The following is a 23,086-nucleotide window of genomic DNA, read 5'->3' as shown; positions in this document are numbered from 1 at the left end:
CTTTTATGATTAAAAAAAAAAAAAAAAAAAAAAACCCCACCCAAACCAACTAGGAATAGAAGAGAACTTTGTCAACCTGATAACATCTATGAAAAACTCACAGCAAACCTCATACTCAGTGGTAGAAGACTAAAGCCTTCCCCCCAGGATCAGGAAAAGACAAGGAACTAAGTTTGTTTATAAGAGAATTTCCATGGAAATGCCACAGAAGAGCCTTAATGCCGGTAAATACTTTGATTATAACTCAGTCCAACACCTTTACTTTATGAGCCAAAAAACATTTTGGCTCAGAAAGGCAAAATGACTTACCCCAGGTCACATAGCAAATCAGGGGCTGACTTAGAACTACAGTCCACTCTCTACCTCTGTTAAATCTTTACTTCAGGCCAGATGCAGTGGCTCACACCTGTAATCCCAGCACTTTGGGAGGCCCAGGCAGGTGGATCATCTGAGGTCCGGAGTTCAAGACCAGCCTGGCCAACATGGCAAAACCCCATCTCTACTAAAAAAAAAAAAAAAAAAAAAAAAAAAAAATTAGCTGGGTGTGGTAGTGGGTGCCTGTAATCCCAGCTATGTGGGAGGCTGACGCAAGAGAATCACTTGAACCCAGGAGGTAGAAGTTACAGTGAGCCAAGATCAGCACTACACTCCAGCCTGGGCAACAGAGGAGACTCCATCTCTTAAAAAAAAAGATTTACTTAAAAGACTGTAAATATGGATACCAGTAACCAAATAGATAAGATCTTTAGTTGGTGGCAGAAATCAATCAAGAATATTTTAGGGAGACTAGACAGAGGTATCACCAAAAAAGAAAACTACAGACAAAGATTTCTTATGAATATAGACACAAATCCTTAATAAAATACAAGGAAACTGAATCCAGCAACAAAGAAAAAGGATTCTATACCATGGCAAACAGATTTATCCCCAGGAATACAAGGTTGGCTTAACATCCAAAAATTAATTAATGTAATACACCATATGAACAAAACAAAAAAACATGGTTATCTCAATAGATGCAGAAAAAAGCATCTGACAAAATCCAACACTCATGATTTAAAAAAACACCCAAACAAACTAGGAGCAGAAGGGAAGTTCTTCATTCTGATAAAATACATCTATGAAAAACTCATAGCTAACCCCATACTCAGTGGTAGAAGACTAAAGCTTTCATCCTAGGATCAGGAATAAGACAAGGATGTCTGCTCTTGCCAATTCTAATGAACCACACTGAAGGTTCTAGCTAAGGCAATTAATCAGGAAATTGAAAGAAAAGGCATCTGGACTGGAAAGAAAGAAGTAAAACTATCTCTATCCATGGCTAACACAATCTTATAAAGAGAAAATCTTAAGGTGTCCACTAAACTATTAGAAGCAATAAACTAATTCAGCAAGGTTGCAGGACACAATATAAAAAGTGTGTCTCTACACTCTTGGAATGAACAATCCAAAAATAAAATTAAGAAACCAGTTCTTTTACAATAGCATCAAAAAAATAAAAAATACCTAGAAATAAATTTAACAAAAGAAATGCAAATTTATACTCTGAAAAATGAAAAACACTGTTGAAAGAAATTGAAGACAACCAAAATAAATGGAAAGACATCTCATGTTCATAGATCAGAGGACTTAACATTGCTAAGATGGCAACACTCCCAAAGTTTACCTACAAATGCGATGCAATCCCTATCAGAATGCCACTGAGCTGGCTTCTTCGCAGACACTAACAAGCTGATCCTAGAATCCATATGGAAATACAAGGAATCCAGAATAACCAAAGCAATGTTGAAGAATAAGGCTCACACTTCTCAATTTCAAAACTTAACTAAAAAATTGTAGTAGTCAAGGCAGCATGGTACTGGTATAAAAAGAGACATACAGATTAGTGGATGAGAACTGAGAGCATAAAATAAATAAACCCATACATCTATAGTCAACTGATTTTCAATAAGGGTGCCAAGACAATAAAATGGAGAAAGCATAGTCTTTTCAGTTAATGGTGCTGGAATAATTGGATATTTACATGCAAAAGAATGAGTCTGAATCATTACCTCACATGATATCCAACTATTACCTTAAAATGGATCAATGATCTAAAACAGCTAAAGCCATAAACTCTTAGAAGAAAACAGAGACATCAATCTTCATAATCTTGAATTAGTCAATGATTTCCTACACACAAGAATAAAATGGAAAAAAAAAAGTTTCATCAACATTAAAGACTTTTAGGGCCAGGAGCAGTGGCTCACGCCTGTAATCTTAACACTTTGGGAGGCTGAGGCGGGTGGAACCCTTGAGGACAGGAGTTCAAGATCAGCCTGGTCAACACGGTAAAACCCCATCTCTATTGAAAATACAAAAATTAGCCAGGCATGGTGGCACATGCCTGTAATCCTAGCTACTCGGGTAGCTGAAGCATGAGAATTGCTTGAACCCAGGAGGCAGAGGCTGTAGCAAGGCAAGATCATGCCACCGCATTCCACCTGGGCAACAGAGTGAGAATCTGTCTCAAAAAAAAAAAAAATTAAAGACTATTAGCCCAGGCACAGTGGCTCACGCCTATAATCCCAATACTTTGGGAGGCCGAGGAGGGAGAATCACTTAAACTCTGCAGTTTGAGACCAGCCTGGGCAACATAGCAAGACCCCATCTCTATTATTTTTTTTAAAAAAAATTTTTTTTAATTAAGACTTTTGTGCTCCTAAGGATACCATCAAAAAAGTGAAAAGACACTCATTTATGGAAGAAAATATCTGCAAACTATATTCCTAATAAGAGACATGTACCTAAAATACATAAAGAACTCTCATATCTCAATAATAAAAAAAAAAAGACAAACTAGCCAATTTTTTTTTTTTTTTTTTTTTGAGACGGAGTCTCGCTTTGTCGCCCAGGCTGGAGTGCAATGGCCGGATCTCAGCTCACTGCAAGCTCCGCCTCCCAGGTTTACGCCATTCTCCTGCCTCAGCCTCCCGAGTAGCTGGGACCACAGGCGCCCGCCACCTTGCCCGGCTAGTTTTTTGTATTTTTTAGTAGAGACGGGGTTTCACTGTGTTAGCCAGGATGGTCTCGATCTCCTGACCTCGTGATCCGCCCGTCTCGGCCTCCCAAAGTGCTGGGATTATAGGCTTGAGCCACCGCGGCCGGCCTAGCCAATTTTTAAATAGGCAAAGGATCTGAATCAACATTTCTCCAGAGGTATACAAATGGCCAATAAGCACATGAAAAGATGCTTGTCATTAGGCATTCGGGAAATGGAAAATCACTTCACACTCCCTATATAGGATAAGCAAAAAGACAGACAACATTGTTTAGGCTGTGAAGGAATCAGAGGCCTCATACATTGCTGATGGGAATATAAAATGGTACAGCCACTCTGGAAAACAGTTTGGCAGTTTCTTACAAAGTTAAACACAGACTTTGTTTAACTTTGTTTTAACAAGTGATCCAGCAGTTTTACTTCTGTTATATACCCAAGAGAAATAAACACAGGTCCACGCAAAAACTTGTCCACAAATGTGCAAAGCAGCACAATAGCCAAAAGGTGGAAACAACCCAAATTTCAAACAACTGGTGAATGGATAAACAAAACTTGGTATATCTACACAATGGAACACAATTTATCAACAACAACAACAACAAAATGAAGTACGGATGCATGCTACAGATAGATTAATTGTGCCAGGCATGTTGGCTCACGCCTGTAATCTCAGTACTTTGGGAGGCCCAGGTGGGATGATCACTTGAGCCCAGGAGTTGGAGACCAGTGTGAGCATAATGAGATTCTGTCTCTACAAAAAAATAATAAATTAGCCAGGTGTGGTGGTGCATGCCTGTAGTCCCAGAGTTACTCAGGAGGCTGAGGCAGGAGGATCTCTTAAGCCCAGGAGTTCTGAGATTATAGTGAGCCATGATCGCACCACTGCACTCCAGCCTGGATAGATTCCGTCTCTAAAAAACAAAACAACAATGAAAGACATAGCATGGTAGGTTCCACCTTGCTCTCTCTCGGATCACTTGTTCTTGGGGAAATCAGCTCCCTGTCATGAGAACGCTCAAGCCACGCTATAGAGAGGTCCACATGGCAAGGAACTGAAGCAATCTGCCAACATGTGAGTGAACCATTTTGGAAGGGGAATCACTAGACCCAGACAAATCTTCAGGTGACTGCAGTCCTGGCCAACATCTTGACTTCAACCTCATGAGAGTCTCTGAGTTAGAACCAAGAAGCGTCCTGTGTTAATTCACTTAGGATTAAAAAAAGAACCAACAAGCTAAGCCACTTCTAAATTCCTGACCCACACAAATCATGTTGTTTAAGCCACTAAGGTTTGGAGTAATTTGTTACACCACAATAGATAAACTTCCTCGACCTTCTCCTCAATGTTAGGCTCTCTCTCCTAATAACAGGCATCTAAGTAAATGTCTTCCCAGCAACTCCTCCTCTTCTTAGAGTTTAGTTTTATCCCTATCCATGTTTATAGAAATTGCTGCCATGTTACAAAAACATGATTCCATCCCTTGGCCTTAGGTGAATGATCCAAAAGTGGATACCTCACCAAAGGCAGGCCAAAAATGCCCTTCCCTGAGATCTTTATAACTGAAGCTGAGAAGAAGGCGGTGTCTTTTCAGTAGCAGAAGCTGTAGGATGTAAAACTTGGAGTCTATCAACACCATGATCTTTCCCACGTGGGAAAAGTGGCACGGTGGTGGGGAAGAATGAAGCCATCACATAGAGACAAGCAGAGATTTAAGGTAGACAAAATACAGACAATGCTAAGTTTCTGGTTCCAATGGTTCCTGATGCAACCCTGTTCTTCCAGTGGACAAACCATACATGTCCTATCACCTAAACATCTAAAATGGCACCCAGTATGTAAGAGGAAATAAAATATTTCCTAAACAAGTGGGTAAGATAATCCAATATCCTTCCAACAATATCCTTTTTGTTATTGTTGTTGAAGCATCAGATTTGATTATTTGAAAGCTAGAAGTCCTAACCTATTCTTTGCTAACTTAATACTTGTATGTCCCTTTACTATTATACTTACAGCAGTATTATCTTTTTTTTTTTTTTTGGAGATGGAGTCTCGCTCTGTTGCCAGGCTGGAGTGCAATGGCAGTGTCGGCTCACTGCAATCTCCTGCCTCAGCCTCCCGAGCAGCTGGGACTACAGGTGCGCACCAAAATGCCCAGCTAATTTTTAGCCAATTTTTTGTATTTTTAGTAGAGACAGGGTTTCACCACGTTGGCCAGGATAGTCTCCATCTCTTGACCTCGTGATCCACCCACCTCAGCCTCCCAAGGCAGTATTATCTTAATTACTGGTTTATATGGCCTCCTCCCCTACTACTAGAGGGCAGGACATTTTCTTAGTCGATGCTTAAGAAATGTATGTTTAAGTGATCTGTTCAATCCTATAATCTGCATTCTTCAGTCACTGTCATCCACTTATCAACCATCTAACATCTGCAAGGCATTGGTAATACAATAAACTTACTAGACTTGCTCCTGGATTCTCATGCATTCAATGAATTCATTCAACAAATATTAAGTACCTACTATATGCCAGGAGCTGCAAATAAACAAAGGACATGGTGCCTGCCTGCCCTCAAGGACCTTACAGTCTAATACAGACAAGTAAATGGACTACTATAGTACCGTGTGTTAAATGTTACTGAAGAGATACATACAGGCAGCTAAGCAGCCGCAAAGATTATGGCGAATTTACACTCTACATGAGAAGACTGGACATATACAGAAAAAGATAATAGCCAGGCAATGCGACACAGGCTAAGCACTAAATGAGTGATTTGTTTCCCCAATTACACTGGATTAATTCACACACTTCCAGATAAGACACTATTATGGAATGATTTTTATATATACATTCAACTAACATTTCCTAAGGGCCCACTATATGCCAAGCAACCCACTTAGCACTTTTCCAACAGTGTCTTATTCAATTCTCACATTTTGTAGATTAAAGATGTGAATCTGAAAGGGTGAAGTGACTTGTCCATGTCTACATATTAAACCGCAGAGATGGGATTTAGAATCATGTCTTCCAACTCCACATCCTTTCATGGGACATATTTTGCTTTTTCATTCATCCTACGGAATACAACAAAGTGTTCTGCAAAAATGAGCAACCACCAACTGCCAGTCTGATATAACTAGATGCTTGTCCACATTCTGAGATGGGACCATATCAGATCAAATTACTTTGGTGCCTATTATAGCATCATGTGCTGAAAGAAGTGCAGTTGGCTGAAGATGAGCAACTCTTTCAAGTTATATTTTAACAGTGTTTTTGACCACTATATCCGGTCAGTTGTCCCAGTGTTCAGTAATAAATCAAAACTGTCATTTCCTTTGACAGTTAACAGCACTAATGAATTCAGTATAATCTCACCATCCATCAGAAAAATTTCTAAAATGCAAACTTGAAGCTGATGATTCACACAGTTAGAAGAGAGGGGGAAATAAAGCAGTACTCACTGTTTTCTACAAAACTAGCATTGTTTGCAAAATCCAGAAACCGAGCAGTTGGTTAACTACTAATAACAAGCAGGTTGCTCCTTGGTCATTTAGCAAAAAGCTGCTTGTTGCACCACAGTCGATAGCTGAGAAGCATATGACTTCAAGTACTTTTGCTGTACAGTAGGATTCCATACATATAAATCAGTGGATCATTATGTAAGACAAGAAAAAATTCAAAATCTTCGCACCAGAAAGCACCTGACACTGAGCGTGGCACAAATCCGAATAAATGTATATTGAGTAAACTATATAAAAGCCTTTTGAAAATATCAGTTGTCTATGAAATTGAGAGAAGAAAAAGCAAATTACCTGAATCCATATAGGTTATGTTAGGAACTAAAAAATATGAAATAGCTGGCTCAAGAGGTATAACAGATTCACAAAGACCAAAAAAACAATGTTTACAAATGTTGAATTAAGAAGCATGAATTTGAGATTTCTCTTGAATTAAGTCACCACACTGGCACCCAATGGAATGCTAATAGGCAATCTCAGTAGAAATAACAAAAACTGAAAGAACTGATGGACAGAGCTAACTTTCCAATCTGTTCAAAACAGAAACAAGATGTACTAGTGAACACCTGAATTCCGCCGTTTCAGCTTTGTACCTTCACAATTAAATAATATCCTGGCCGGGCGCAGTGGCTTACGCCTGTAATCCCTCCCGCACTTTGGGAGGCCGAGGCGGGAGGATCACCTGAGGCTGGGAGTTCGCGACCAGCCTGACCAACATGCAGAGACCCCCCCTACCCTCGCCCGCCTGTCTCTACTAAAAATACAAAATTAGCCGGGCGTGGTAGCGCATGCCTGTGATCCCAGCTATCCCAGCTACTCGGGAGGCTGAGGCAGGAGAATCGCTCGAACCCGGGAGGCAGAGGCTGCGGTGAGCCGAGATCATGCCACTGCACTCTAGCCTGAGCAACAAGAGTGAAATTCCGTCTCAAAAAAAAAAAAAAAAAAAAAGAATATCCCAATATGCCAAAGCAGCTCTGTCAAAAACCTTCAACGCTCACAAACATATCTAATAACGAACGCCTCATTAAAATGTACTATCTGTTCAGAGAAAAAAAGTATTAACATATCTACAATACGAGACTGGGCTCCAAGAATATAAACCCAAATTGTACTGATTGGTCTGAATAAGCATTTTCCAAAATGAACAACCCGAACCTACACAACGAATACATTTAATTAGTTATAAAGCTTAAGACAACGCTAGTGATCTCAAACATTAGAACGTACGCGCTGAAGCCTGCTCCTTAGTTCCTTTTACCTGGAGCTTTAAATTTACAGAGCCATCATCTCCAGAGACCTCTGAAGGAAATTCAAGGCCAAGTATAGTATTTCATAAGTGAGAATAAAGGCACTCAATCCCTGGAGCCCGCGATTCCCGTTCCTGTCTCTAGACTGGACTCGGTAAAAGCCCGAGGCGCAACACCCCGTTTATCTCTTACGGGACCCCAGCACCTTAGCGGATGGCTCCACAGAGCCCACCCGGACCCCCATCGATGGGAGCAGAGGGGCGGAGCAGGGAGTCACGCTCCAAAACAAAGCGCCGCTCGCCCCACGCTGAGGCAGGCGCACCTTTCGCCCCGACAGGACGCAGACACACATGTGTCACCTGTGCGGGAAGGGGGAGCAGCGACATCCTCGGAGGTGCGTGCCACAGGCAGCGGTTGGCAGCTGCTCTGGCCCCGATGCCTGGTGCCCGCGGCTCATTCCCGGGCTGGGGAAAACTTTCGGCCGCCTCCCCTCGGGCGCGCCCCCACCTCCCGGGACCCCCGGGGCACGCGCCCCGACCGCGACGCCCCGCCCCAGGCCCGCCCCTCCGCGCCCACGGCTCCGGCCCCGCGCCCCCAGCCCCGCGCGGGCACCCGCGTGCCCTCAGGCGCGCCCCCGCGCCGGGCCCGGCCGGCAGAGGGCGGGGTCGCTCACCAGTCCGCAGCTCGTGCTTGACCGTGAGGAGCTGCTCTTCCCCGTCGCCGCCGTCCGCGCTGGTCCCCGCGGCGCCGCCGCTGCTGGCGCCCTTCTCCTCCATCTTCTCCTTTTTTCCGATGCCGCGGGTCGCTACGAGGGGAACCCAGGAGACAGCAGACGCCCGTCCCCTCGCAGCCGCTGCCGCAGCCCCAGGAGCCGGGGTGCGGCGGCTCCAGAACTCGGACGCAAAGACGAGTCTCTTTCCCGCTCTGGCCGCACGGCTCGCTCCTCGCCTCCTCCCCCTTCGGCGGGCACCGCTAGTACCGCGCAACCAAACCGCCCCCTGCTCTACCGCCGCCTCCTCAGGCCGCTCCGCCCACAGCCAGCAAGGTAAGGGAGCCATTCGAGCCGCTTTCGCTGATTGGGCACAGGGCGCGCGCGTCTGCCAACGCCGGCTCCAATTGGGCACTCCGCTGTGACGTTTCACTAGCCGCCCCGCCCCGCTCCTGGAATTGTTGTTGCTTGGCGGGGAGGCAGGAGAGGGAGGAGCGCAGCCACTCCGATTGGTGAGACCCAGAGTTCTGCCCAGCCCATTTCCTCTAGTGCGCACGCGCAGTCAAGACATTCCCTTCCCTGACCTCCCCAGAATGGTCACACCCCTTATTCCCCAGCTTCGATCTGTTAGTAAACAGTGTCTAGTAGTCAGGAGGCGCTCGGGGTCTCTGATTGGCTACTGCCGAAAGAGGCGGGGAAGGATGATTGGAACATTTGGTCCGCCAATCACCGTGGACAGAGGAGGGGCCTGGAGGGTAGCGCTTATAACCCACGTGTTTGCAGACAAACCTAAGGGTCCCGGCAGCGATACATAGTTGTGTGACCACCTGCAAGACGGCGTTCCCTAAAAAGGTCTTACTCGCGCTAGTGAACCCTAAACAAGTTAAAGCGGAGTGTTTGTGCTTAAATAACAGATAGTTCTTAAACGTTACAAAAATTCACAGTCCCAGCTCCCGATGAGGAATTTTGCAAAGAAGAGACATTTCCATTTGGTACAAGACTCTTCCTAGACACCGAAAGGATACAAAGATTAACAAAATAGAATACAATTCCTCCCCTAAGCAGCTTTCAATAGAACGTGAGAAACAGACTGTGTGTATACACAAAAGAGCTATAAAGCAGAATTTGGAATAAAGCAGTCGTACAAAGCGTTAGAGAATCTCGCACGGATGGCAATAATTATTCCCAGACGAGGAACTGGGAAAAGCTTTTAGAGCAAGGAGGCATTTGAGATAACCAACGTAGAGGATGGCTAAGAGAGAAATACCAGCAATAGACATTTCACACAGAGACAGTAACTGTGAACATTGGCCTACAGCAGAGAAGGCAAGGGTGGTTTAAGTGATTGATAAGGTTAGATGAAAGTTTGATGTAAGAGATACAGCTGACCAGGTGAGATGTGGTAAGATAATGGAGAACTAGGGATGCTGTGCTGAAAAGTGCAGATTTTTTTTAGTACACAGTGATGAACTGAAAAGAAGAGGAGAGAGATAGCAGGGCAGGAATCCTGCTGCAAGGATAGAACTAAAGGGAACCTGATTTCTAGTAGCAGACACCAGAATGGGAAAACGCAGAAACTTAAAGATGTGCAGTTGGACGTAATTCACATAGACGTGATCTTTTAAACTAAGCATGGATTGGATCACGAGTCAACACACTTTTTTTCTATTAAGGGCCAGATAGTAAATATTTTAGGATTTGCAAGCTGTATGACCTCTTTCACAACTACTCAGCTCTGCCATTGTAGCTCAAAAGCAGTCATAGACAATAAATAAAAGATGTAGCTGTGTTCCAATAGAATATTTTTTATGGACATTGAAATTTGAATTTCACATAGATTTCGTGTATCATAATATATTTTTCTTTCAATTATTTTTCAATCACTTAAAAACATAAAAACAGGCTGGGCGCAGTGGTTCACACCTGTAAGCCCAGCACTGTGGGATGCTGAGACAGATGGATCACCTGAGGTCAGGAGTTCGAGACCAACCTGGCCAACATGGCAAAACCCCATCTCTACTAAAAATACAAAAAATTAGCCAGGCATGGTGGCAGGCGCCTGTAATCCCAGCTACTCAGGAAGCTGAGGCAGGAGAATTGCTTGAATCCGGCAGGCGGAGGTTGCAGTGAGCTGAGATCACACCATTGCACTTCAGCCTGGGCAACAAAGCGAGACTCCATCTAAAAAAAAAAAATTGTTATATATATATAACAATTCTTAGCTCAAGGGCCGTTAAAAAACAGGCAATGAGACAGATTTGGCCTACAGGCCATAGTTTGCAGACTCCTGGATTCGATTGCTGTGAAAGAGAAAACACAGAAGCCTTGCAAGTTCCTTCAGGTTGCTGTCACAGCTCCCTGGGCTTACCTGCCTGGAACATTTATCACTACACTAAGCCATGACTGCTTACTTACTTGTCTTTCTCCTGCAAAAGTCATGTGCTATTTGGAGCCAGGCAACGACTGTGTGCAAGTGTTCATTTGTTCACTCAAAAACTTTTATGCCAGTTATATACCAAGTACTGTGATAGGTGCTAGAGACACAGTGGGAGTGCAGATTCAGTCCTTACTCCTATAGAACCTACAGTCTAGCAACAGATATAAATATTATCACATAAAGAAAAATAAACTTTCCATTGTGATCATGCTGTAAAGGAAAATTACAGGGTGCTACAATAGGATGTATCAGGGATGCCCAATTTAAGTTGGAGGAGCTGGAAGACCTTTGTAAGTAAGTATTATTTAAGCTGAGTCTTTAAAAATGAGTAGGTTTTAACCAGGATGTGGCAAAAAGTAGCCTGATGTTCACCAATCTCATTTCCTCTTCTGGACACACAGGAAGACTTTTTTTTCTTCCCCTTACCGCCTTTGCAGTTAAGTTATGGTCATATGACTGTGATCTGGCCAATGGGGTATGGGCAGACCCTATTGGTGTGATATATACCATTTTCAGGCCTGACCAGAAAACTTCTTGCATAATCACTCACACTCTCTTCTCTTTCGACTGCTATAACAAAGGCCACATTTTTACTATGGGTATGCCACAGACTGGGAGGACTCTCAACCCCTGAGTTTCCACTTAATTCTTTAAGGAGCCACCTGACCTATATCAGACTGTGATGTGAGCAATAAGTACATAGTTTTAGGCATAAGCTAGTTAGATGGGATGATTTGCTACCAAAGTATAATCTAGCTTTATACTACTTCATATGTGAAATATGGAGGAATCAAAATTTTAGGAAGGTGTCCTGAGGCAGGCAAAGAGCCTACTCTGTTGAGAGATTGAGAAAGTCAATGGAGCCTTAACACAGTAAGCAAGGAATGAGGTTAGGGAGGTAAGCAGAGGCCCAGTCATGAAGTATGTGGTTGCTCTTATTAATATTTTTGGACTTTATCCTGTGGGAAGTGGGAAGCAATAGAAGGAATTTAAACACAGGAATGATATAATCATGGTAGTATTTTCAGAAGGTCACTGAAGTTAGTGTTTGGAGACTGCGCTGGAGAAGGCAAAATGGGATACAAGGAGACAGTTAGGAGACTATCACTGTAATCTGGGCAAAAGATGAGAGTGGGTGCAGTAGAGATGGAGAGAAATGGAATGTTTCTGCATTTATATTTTGAACTTGAAGGATTAGATTTGGTGAGTGAGAAAAATGGAAATATCTGAAATGACACCAGCATTTCTAGCATGAGCAGCTGGGTGGATGGAATAGGATGGCAGTACCATTTAATAATGAAAGGGGCAAATTGAAGGAAGAGCACATATGAGAGAGAACGTCAAGAGTTTAATTTTGAGACATCCAGGGCCAGAATCAAGTAGCTATGTGGATATATGAGTCTGGAGCTCTGAAGAGAGGTCTAGCATAGGGACGTAAGCTTAGGAATCACTGGCACATAGATGACATTTGAGGCCAGAGGTATGAATAAGATTACCTAGGGAGAAGGCTGGGTGTGGTGGTTCATGCCTGTAATCTCAGCACTTTGGGAGGCCGAGGTGGGCAGATTGCTTGAGTTGAAGACCAGCCTGGTCAACAAGGTGAAACCCTACCTCTACTAAAAATACAAACATTAGCTGGGCATGGTGGTGCATGCCTATAATCTAAGCTACTCGGGAGGCTGAGGCAGGAAAATCACTGGAACCCAGGAGGCAGAGGTTGCAGTGAGCCAAGATCGCGTCATTGCACTCCAACCTGGGTGACACAGTCAGACTCTCTCTCAAAAAAAAAAAGAAAAGAAAAGAAAAGTTGGAATAAGAAGGTGGAGTAGAGTTAGAAGAGGAAAACCTGGAGAGTTTTTTATCTTGGAAGGCAAAGTATTTCCAGAAGGAAAGAATGGTCAGCTGTATCAGATACCCTAAGATGTCACATGAGGTCTAGAAACATCCAATGAATTTGTCAACTTGGGTGCCACTGATGACAATATCCAGAGCAGTTTTGGCAAGGCAAATGGAAGGTGAGGAAGTAGTAACCATGTGTGGGGACATATTTTACTCCGAAGGAAAATAGAGAACAAAGGTCCTAACTGGAGAGATCTGGGGAGTTTTTTTGGTTTTTTAATCTTATCTTCAAATAATCTTAAAACTGCAGAAGAGTTGCAAAACTTAGTAACATTAGGAAAGCAGAAGCACGCCATGTGATCACTTAGATGTGCACACGTGTAGGAAGAGTTTCTTCCAGAGACTTAAGCACTGTGCTGAGTGATAGGAGGGAGGGGAGGGCATGGGTTAGGGATCTGAGGAGACTGGAAACAGGCTGGAACAGCCACTGTGAGAAATAGATATATCCGGGCAGCTTGTATAAACGCTGACTAGCACGGGGCTCCAGTGGAGTTAGAAAACCTGAATCAGGATAGTGAAGTGTCTTTCTCTAGCAACTTACATATTCCCTCTGGGTGGGAGATGAGCGGTTGGACAACAACCTGGTTAAAATGAATGGCCCTGGGGCCCAAGCTGGGTAAGAAGGCAATGAAGCCAGGATAAACTGCTAGCCTGGAAGAATAGGATGGAGTCCAAGGAGTTGGCAGTAGTATGGATGAGTTCTCAACCTTGGATGAACATCAGGATCACCTGGGATACTTAAAAATAACAACAAAACAAAACAAAAAACTCCACCACTCCTACCCCTAAAAATGTGACTTAAATTGGTCTGGGGTGGGGCCTGGACTTTGGGATTTTTTTTTAAAGCTCCCCACATCATTAACCTAATGTACAACCAGGTTTGTAATGCAGAACTCTTGCACAACTATTAGAGCAGAGAGTGGTAAATAACAGCAAATTGGAGTTTTGGTAAAAAACAGCAACTTTTCAGAGGTAGTGATGACGCTAGAGAGAATAGGAGGGAAAATTATAAATGAGTAGCTGAAAACGCCAAATTAAATGGGTGGGGGGCTTGAGTGATAGTGATATGACCAGACAGCTTGGAGTCAAATGAGGAAAAATTGTTGAACTGGGGTGAGATAACGGACTATGGCCTGGAGGATGCAGCAGCTGGAAGTGAGGAAAACGTCACTGTTCCCTCCTGCTCTGAGAGATGGAGAAGTAGAGAGGGAGGGGTCCATGAAAAGGCTGGGGCAGAGACGTTGTCCAACAAAAGGTCAGATTTCTGCTATGGCCAGAAGAGTAATCAAGAAAAGACCTTGAAAATATGTTTCTTCCTCTCAGAAACTGACTTTATCAGCTGGGCGCAGTGGCTCACGCCTGTAATCCCAGCACTTTGGGAGGCCAAGGCAGGAGGATCACCTGAGGTCAGGAGTTCGAGACCAGCCTAGCCAACATAGTGAAACCCTGTCTCTACTAAAAATAGAAAAATTAACTGGGCATGGTGGCACGTGCCTGTAATCCCAGCTACCAGGGAGGCTGAGGCAGGAGAATCCCTTGAACCTAGGAGGCGGAGGTTGCAGTGAGTGAGATTGCGCCATTGCACTCCAGCATGGGCGACAGAGCAAAACCACGTCTCTAAAAAAGAAGGAAAGAAAAGAAATTGACTTTATCCAGGCTGGCTTGGTACCTGCTGCCAGAACAGGGTCCGTGCTCACCCCCTTTTGTTGTAGGCCTGTGTCTGTGGCACCATTCTGTGTGGTCTCACCTATCCTTAGCTTTACCCCTCTTCACTGAGAAGTGGAGAGGATCACTTGATCCTCTCCCAGGAGTTCTTGAATCCAGCCTGGGCACATAGCATGACCCCATCTCTAAACAAAAGGAAAAAGAAAAGCCACTATCACTTGCCATAAATAGGAATCAGGAAGTAAATATTAAAATAAATACAATGAAAACAAAATGATAGTAAGTTCTAGCTAGATACAGTTGTCTGCTGGTAGCTGAGTCTGTGGTCTATACTTTCCTTGTTAGAAGGAGCTACTTCATGTTGAGCAGATTGAGGAAGAACAAAAAAAAGAAGAGTGATTGGTACAAATTAGAGAAAAGCTAAAGACTATTGGCACCAAACCCAGGCTTTCTTCTTGGTATAATCACAAATGAAAGGGAACCAAAACACCAAAACACTTTTTAATTAGGAGAGATGAGAAGTTTGTGTGGTACATGGACAGTCGTTTATTTATATAAGTAAGCAGAGCGGGAGAGGGCCTCACTTGGTATAAGCCACTAGGACTTGATTAATCTCATCATTTAGGCAATGTGAGCAGGAAGTTCCTCACCTTTGCATTCATAGGAAGTAGGAAACACCCAAGGCCCACCACATCATACTTCCCTGTAACTGGCTCTATCAAAACACTCCAAAATATACATAGATAAGAAACAAAAAGTCAAAAAGTCAAAAGTCAAAAACTACATTACCAGTATCTTTTTTTTTTTTTTTTTTTTTTTTTTTTTTTTGAGACAAGGCCTTACTCTGTTGCACAGACCAGAGTGCAATGACATGATCTCGGCTCACTGCAACCTCTGCCTCTTGGGCTCAAGCAATCCTCCTACCTCGGCCTTCCAAGTAGTTGGGACTACAGGCATGTGCCACCACACCCGGCTAATTTTTATAGAGATGGAGTTTCGCCATGTTGCCCAGTCTGGTCTCTAACTCCTAGGCCCAAGCAATCCACCCACCTTGGCCTCCCAAAGTGCCAGGATTACAGGCCTGAGCCACTGTACCTGGCCCATTATCAATATCTTAATACTATTTTTGACCCTGTCAGTACCTTCGCCATGTGATATAGAGCCAGTAAGTTGAAGAGACTCACTGCAACATACAGAGACCAACATGGTTAGGGGGTGTGAAGTTCACACTTACTGAAGACACCCACCACTACTGAAGTTGACATGTCACCACTGTTCCGAAGTGAGAAGTTTGGGAATGTACTCGCGCGCACACACACACACACACACACACACACACACACACACACACACCCATGCATTCACAAACAGAGAGAGACAGTCTTGCGAAGGCAGCAGCAGCAAGTAAGCAGTGTCCTCACCTTACCTTTTGATGCACCAGATACTACCTTCCTAGCTTAGCTACCTTCCTAGCTTAGCAACCTTCCTAGCATTGCAGATGAGGAGCACTAGGACGAAAGGGAAGATTCAAGTTTAAGACGTGACTCCATCCACCTCCATTTGAAACTGTGCCAACCAGCACACAACTGTGAGAGACTTTGGAGGGATGCACATCACATATATCCAGTTAAAAGATATAGAGATATTTGGGGCCGGGCGCAGTGGCTCACGGGATTAGAGGAACCTGCCACCACACCTGGTCAACACTTTGGGAGGCCAAGGAGGGTGGATCACCTGAGGTTGGGAGTTCGAGATCAGCCTGACCTACATGGAGAAACCCCATCTCTACTAAAAATACAAAATTAGCCAGGCGTGGTGGTGCATGCCTTGTAATCCCAGCTACTCAGGAGGCTGAGGCAGGAGAATCGCTTGAACCCGGAAGGCAGAGGTTGCAGTGAGCCGAGATTGTGCCATTGCACTCCAGCCTGGGCAACAAGAATGAAACTCCGTCTCAAAAGAAAAATAAAATAAAACAAAATAAAGATATTTGGACTCCCTTCCTCTCTCCTCTCTTGAAATCTTCTGGAAGGAATATAAAAAGAAAGCAAAGCAAAAACACAAAAAAGTTCCCATTTTTAATGAAACAAGGAAACTCTCAGAACCTCAAACCACAAACCATGAGGTATGCCTGCCAAATACTGCAAAGTCTGTACTAAAATTGATGAAATGCTAAGAGTCGATGTACGCTGCCTATATCCATGAGCAGGAAATATATTTCCTTAGAGGGACGAAATCATTGATCCTTGGATTGGAGGGGTGTTTCCCAAAGGGGAAAGGAGACTTGTGTTACTAGGGAAGAATGAAATAAGTTTAGGTGGTACATGAAGAGTCATTGAATTATATTAAATAACTTAATGAAAAAGTGATTCTTTTTTTTTTTTTTTTTGGTTCCCTTTCATTTGTGATTACATCAAGAAGAAAGCCTTGGTTTGGAGCCAGTAGTCTTTAACTTTTCTCTCGTTTGTCCTAATCACTCTTTCTAACAAGGAAAATGCAGACCTCAGACTCAGCTCGCAGCAGACAACTGTATCTAGCTAGAACTCACTGAAGTTTTGTTTTCGTTGCGTTTATTTACTGTTTATTTTCTATTTTTGAGACAGAGTCTTGCTGTGTCACCCAGGCTGGAGTGCAGTGGCGTGGTCTCAGCTCACTGCAACCTTCACCTCCCAGGTTCAAGCAATTCTCCTTCCTCAGTCTCCCAAGTAGCTGGATTACAGGCGCCCACCACCATGCCCAGCTAATTTTTTTTGTATTTTTAGTACAGACGGGGTTTCACCATGTTGGCCAGGCTGGTCTCGAACTCCTGACCTCAGGTGATCGGCCCACCTCAGCCTCCCAAAGTGCTGGGATTACAGGCGTGAGCCACCGTACCCACCCTCATTGCATTTATTTTAATATTTACTTTCTATTTATGGCAAGTGATACTTTCTTTACTTTTCCTTCTTTTTTTTTTTAAGAGATAGAGTCTTGCTACATGCCCAGGCCAGATTACAGAACACATGGGCTGAAGTGATCCTTCCACCTTAGCCTTCCAAGTTGCTGGAACTACAGGTACATGCCATTGTGCCCAGCTTGGTATTTTTCACTTATGATAATGATATACCTCTTTTTTTTTGTTTTTGACAGAGTCTTGCTCTGTCACCCAGGCTGGAGTGCAGTGGTGCGATCTTGGCTCACTGCAACCTCCACCTCCTGGATTCAAGCGATTCTCCTGCCTCAGCCTCCTGAGTAGCTGGAATTAGAGGCACCTGCTACCACACCTGGTCAATTTTTGGATATACCTCCTTTTTAAATAAGAAGGCATTTAGTTGAAAAAACTGGGAATTAATTTAAAGAAAAAAATTGATTTTAGTATAGGTGATATACAGATAAGGCAAAAATTGTGGAAGTGGTACTCAAATGACTGAAATTTATATTTGAGTTACAAGACCCAGGAAAAACTGGTAGTGTTCCTTTGAAGAACGAGTATGATAGCAGGGAGGGTAGAAATCAGGGAGAAGCTGGGAAGATGGTTATTTATTTCTATTTTTTGTGACCTGGCCTCTAAGCCAAAAGAGTCTCTTGGAGATGAGGGGATGAAGGGGGTAGAGAAATTATTTCTAGATTAGAACCCAGAGAGCCTAGAGTGACAGGGCTTTGCTGGGGGCCTTGGCAACCTCCTGAGAGCCAAAACCTGAGAATCTCAGACATTCTCTGAGATGGAGAGGAAATACTGTCAACAGATTTGAAACACACTAAAGTGAAGCAGCTAATTGCCTCAAAGTCCTTCTTCTTCCTCTACCCATGCTATTTAACAAATAATTCTCCATCACATCAGAGAAATTACAAAGTTATCTCTTTTTAAAATAAAAAAATACTCAAAGGTGAGGTTCAGAAGTAAAAATAACGAATTATAGAACAACAAAAGAGGAAAAAAAAGAATGGCAGGTCTCAAGAAAAGAAAGGCAGGAAAGCCACTTTGGAATCAACCAAAAGAGAATGAACAAAAGTGAAAACAATGGAACAATATGGAAAAGAACAAAGAAATAAACATAATCGTAAATATTTGATAGTTATGAAAAATAAGCAATAGAGATCCAATAAATGCATGATTGGCATTCCTGAAGACCAAGTCAGAACAAATGGAACAACAGAATAATGGAGGAAATGTAACCAAAATGAAGACTTGAGTCAGCAGGTAGAAAGCACACACTGTGTCAAGGTAAAATGAGTACAGAGTGATCAATAAAAAAATACATCAGATTTTTAAAATTTAAGAGCAACACAATGTTAAAGGACAATGAAGCAAGATTTATAAAATTTAATGGCATGAAGATATGACTCATGAATTTTATATTTTGCCAAGTTGTCCTTTAAGAACTCTAAAGGCTGACCTGTAATCGCAGTACTTTGGGAGGCTGAGGCAGGCAGATCCCGAGGTCAGGAGATTGAGACCATCCTGGTGAACACGGTGAAATCCCGTCTCTACTAAAAATGCAAAAAAAAAAAAATTAGCCAGGCTTGGCCGGGCATGGTGGCTCACGCCTGTAATACCAGCACTTTGGGAGGCCGAGGCAGGCGGATCATGAGGTCAAGAGATTGAGACCATCCTGGCTAACATGGTGAAACCCCGTCTCTACTAAAAATACAAAAATTAGCTGGGCATGGTGGCAGGCACCTGTAGTCCCGGCTACTCTGGAGGCTGAGGCAGGAGAATCACTTGAACCTGGGAGGTCGAGGTTGCAGTGAGTCGAGATTGCACCACTGCTCTCCAGCCTGGTAACAGATCAAGACTCTGTCTCAAAAAAAAAAAAAAAAAATTAGCCAGGCGTGGTAGCACGCACCTGTAGTCCCAGCTCCTCAGGAGGCTGGGGCAGGAGAATGGTGTGAACCCAGGAGGCAGAGGTTACAGTAGGCTGAGATCGCATCACTGCACTCCATCCTGGGCAACAGAGTGAGATTCCATCATAAAAAAAAAAAAAAGAAGTCTAAAGGCTATTGGCAGTCATTCTTGAGCATGAATGAACTCAGAGTTTCCACATTCTTGAAAAAAAAACTTATTTAAGTTGAAATTATTCAACCAAGAGATTAATCAAAATGGAGGAACCAAGGAAAGAATTGAGGATTTAAAAAAATACTGAAGATGACTTTTGAATTGTTTTAAATACAGAACCAAGAATAAATAGCTGTGGAATTTATGGTCAAAGAACAAAATGTAGGCCTGGGCATGGTGGCTCACACCTGTAATCCCAGCCCTTTGGGAGGCTGAGGCGGGTGGATCAAGAGGTCAGGATGTAGAGACCATCCTGGCTAACATAGTGAAACCCCGTCTCTACTAAAAATACAAAAAATTAGCCAGGCGTGGTGGCGGGTGCCTGTAGTCCCAGCTACTCAGGAGGCTAAGGCAGGAGAATGGCGTGAACCCAAGAGGTGGAGCTTGCAGTGAGCCAAGATTGTGCCACTTCACTCCAGCCTGGGCGACAGAGCAAGGCTCCATCTCAAAAAAAAAAAAAAAAAAAAAAAAAGAACAAAATGTAAAAATGTAGGCTGGGTGTGGTGGCTCACGCCTATAATCCCAGCACTTTGGGAGGCTGAGGCGGTTGGATCAGGAGGTCAGTCGTTTGAGACCAGCCTGGCCAATAAGGTGAAACCCCGTCTCTACTGAAGATACAAAAATTAGCTGGACGTGGTGATGGGCACCTGTAGTCCCAGTGACTCGGGAGGCTGAGGCAAAAGAAGTGCTTGAACCCAGGAGGCGGAGGTTGCAGTCAGCCGAGATCAGGCCACTGCACTCCAGCCTGGTAACAGAGCGAGACTCCGTCTCAAAAAAAAAAAGAAAAAAGAAAAAAATGTAAACATTCCAAACTCTTATACTGTAAACATAATTATATACACAACAAAAACAGGGAAGTGAGGGGAAAGGGCAGTGGGAAGATTTCTAAGCATGTAAATTTACTCATCTTTAATGTCTGGAAAATAATCCACTGTAAAAAATGAGCTCCAGCCAGGCATGGGGGCTCATGCCTACAATCCCAGCACTTTGGGAGGCCCAGGCAGGAGGATCACGTGAGCCCAGGAGTTCAAGATCAGCCTGGGCAACCTGGGGAAACCCCTTATCTACTAAAAATACAAAAAATTAGCCAGGCATAGTGGCATGCACCTGTAGTCCCAGCTACTGGGGAGGCTGAGCCACGAGAATCTCTTGAATGTAGGAGTTGGAGGTTGCGGTGAGCTGAGATCATACCACTGCACTCCAGCGTGAGCGACAGAATGAGATTCTATCTCAAAAAAAAAAAAAAAAAAAACAGAAAAAGAACTCCATGAACTACAGCTTTTTCAAACAAACACAATTCTAATTTCTTGATGATTTTTGTGTTCGTTTTTCTTATCTTTGAGGGGGTTATTTTAGGAATTTTTGTGGTTTACAAACATTTAGCTGAAGTTCAGCAATTCTTTCTATTTTACTTTGTTTCTGTTTTCTGTAAAATTAAACTTAATTTTACTTAAAAATAATTTGTAGAATAAAATTCCACTGTTCTCTATTGATCTTTTTGCTCTGCATGCCCAAGTTCAGATGACATATTCCAAATATTGGTGGCTGTTTCCAGAAAGTGAGATTTGAGACACCAGAAAAAAAAAAAAACTTCCTCATGGTGCTTTTCAATGCTTTTTAGAAAAGCTCATTATATGTAAAAAAACAGTCATTTTTCTTGAGTAGTGTGGAATAGAAGGATAAGATGGCCCCCATGCCTTTCGTCACCAGATGTTACACCCATGATTATGTGATTTATGTGGTGAAAAGGATTTTGCAGATGTCATAAAAGTTATTAATTACAGGCCAGGTGAGGTGGTTCATGCCTGTAATCCTAGCACTTTGAGAGGCTGAGGTGGATAGATTGCCTGAGTTCAGGAGTTTGAGACCAGCCTGGTCAACATGGAGAAACCCCATCTCTACTAAAAGTTCAAAAATTAGCCAGGTGTGGTGGCACTCGCCTGTAGTCCCAGCTACTCTGGAGGATGAGGCACGAGAATCGGTTGAACCTAGGAGGCAAAGGTTGGAGTAAGCTGAGATCGTGCCACTACGCTCCAGCCTGGGAGACAGAGTGAGATTCCATCTCAAAAAATTAAAAAAAAAAAAATTAACTCTGTCATCCAGGCTAATGTTTCTGTTTTTAGTAGAGATTTTTGTACTTTTGGTAGAGACAGGGTTTTACCATGTTGACCAGGCTGGCCTCGAGCTCCTGACCTCAAGTAATCCATCCCCGTTGGGATTACAGGTGTGAGCCACCGCTTCTGGCTGCATGAAAAAGCTTTAATGCAAAAGAGGTATCTGGTTGCTGGCTTTGAAGATGGAGGGGACCAAGTGGAAAGGCCCTGAGGAGCAGCCCCCAGGAGTTAAGAGCAAGTCCCTTGCCAACAACCAACAAGGAAACAAGGACCTCGGCCCTATACCTTCAAGAACCTTCAAGGCAGGAGGATAACTTGAACCCAGGAGTTCAAGGCTGCAGCGAGCTATGACGGTTTCACTGTACAAGATAAATTGAAGATAAATGAAGTTAGTAAGGCTAAGGTGGGAGAATCCTGTGAGGCAAGGAGTTTAAGACCAGCCCAGGCAATATAGCAAACCCCCATCTCTACAAAAAAGTTTTAAAATTGCCTGGCACGGTGGCTCACACCTGTAATCCCAGCGCCTTGGGAGGTTGAGGTGGGCAGATGGCTTGATCCCAGGAGTTTGAGACCAGGCTGGGCAACATAATGAGACCTCATCTCTACCAGAATATATATATATATATATATATATCACTTGAACCCAGGAGTTCAAGGCTGCAGTGAGCTATGACGGTCTCATTGGACCCTAGCCTGGGTGACAGAGTGAGAACCTGACTCGAGAAAAAAAAAAGGATGAAGGTAACAGCATCTTTGTTCTTCAGACAGATTCTCTCTAACATCTACCTCCCAATTTCTGCCCCATATAATTTTATGGATAAAAAAATTTACCTTCTATTCTTAACCATAATTAAGTATTCTGCAGACTGATCCTAAAACATGAAAATCACTTAAACAGCATTTGTTAGATTGGTGCAAAAGTAATTGTCGTTTTTGCCATTGAAAGTAATGGTAAAAACCATACTACAGTATTCTGTAAATATTTTTCTCTGAAGAGGCAAAATGTTTATAAGAATTACTCTTCTTGGCTGAGTGTGGTGACTCATGCCTGTAATTCCAGCACTTTGGGAGGCCGAGGCTGGCGGATCACCTGAGTACGGGGGTTTAAGACCAGCTTGACCAACATGGAGAAACCCCCTCTCTACTAAAAATACAAAATTAGCCAGGCGTGGTGGTGCATGCCTGTAATCCCAGCTATTTGGGAGGCTGAGGCAGGAGAATTGCTTGCTTGAACCCAGGAGGCGGAAGTTGCGGTGAGCCAAGATCATGGCATTGCAGTCCAGCCCAGGCAACAAGAGAAAACTCTGTCTCAAAAAAAAGAAAAAGAACAAGAAGAAGAATTACTCTTTTTATTGTACAAACTTCTTTCCCCTTGGATCTTCTATTTGCCTTTCTTGCATTTTTTCTTTATCATGATTCATTTTA

At 43.3% G+C, this 23,086-nt stretch overlaps 2 protein-coding genes across 5 annotated transcripts in view; one reads left to right on the top strand and one right to left on the bottom strand.

Moving 5' to 3' along the window:
* RPS6KA5 (ribosomal protein S6 kinase A5) overlaps nucleotides 1–8,716 on the bottom strand; it is a 201,680-nt gene extending 192,964 nt beyond the window's left edge. Inside the window, exon 1 of one of the 2 annotated variants that reach the window (XM_050799047.1) lies at nucleotides 8,479–8,716. In XM_050799047.1, the coding sequence (XP_050655004.1) occupies nucleotides 8,479–8,581 (103 nt within the window). In that variant the 5' untranslated portion in view covers nucleotides 8,582–8,716. The remainder of the gene's footprint in view (nucleotides 1–8,478) is intronic. The other variant, XM_050799048.1, reaches the window with a different exon arrangement.
* DGLUCY (D-glutamate cyclase) overlaps nucleotides 8,598–23,086 on the top strand; it is a 162,575-nt gene continuing 148,086 nt past the window's right edge. For all 3 annotated transcript variants that reach the window (XM_050799063.1, XM_050799069.1, XM_050799065.1), the window contains exon 1: nucleotides 8,598–8,850. In XM_050799063.1, coding sequence (XP_050655020.1) covers nucleotides 8,598–8,850 — 253 coding nt within the window. The remainder of the gene's footprint in view (nucleotides 8,851–23,086) is intronic.

This window comes from Macaca thibetana, chromosome 7 (assembly GCF_024542745.1).
Source record: "Macaca thibetana thibetana isolate TM-01 chromosome 7, ASM2454274v1, whole genome shotgun sequence".
NCBI classification, from domain to species: domain Eukaryota; kingdom Metazoa; phylum Chordata; class Mammalia; order Primates; family Cercopithecidae; genus Macaca; species Macaca thibetana.
Note: the sequence above shows the minus strand (reverse complement) of the source record. Positions and strands in the feature narration are given on the sequence as shown.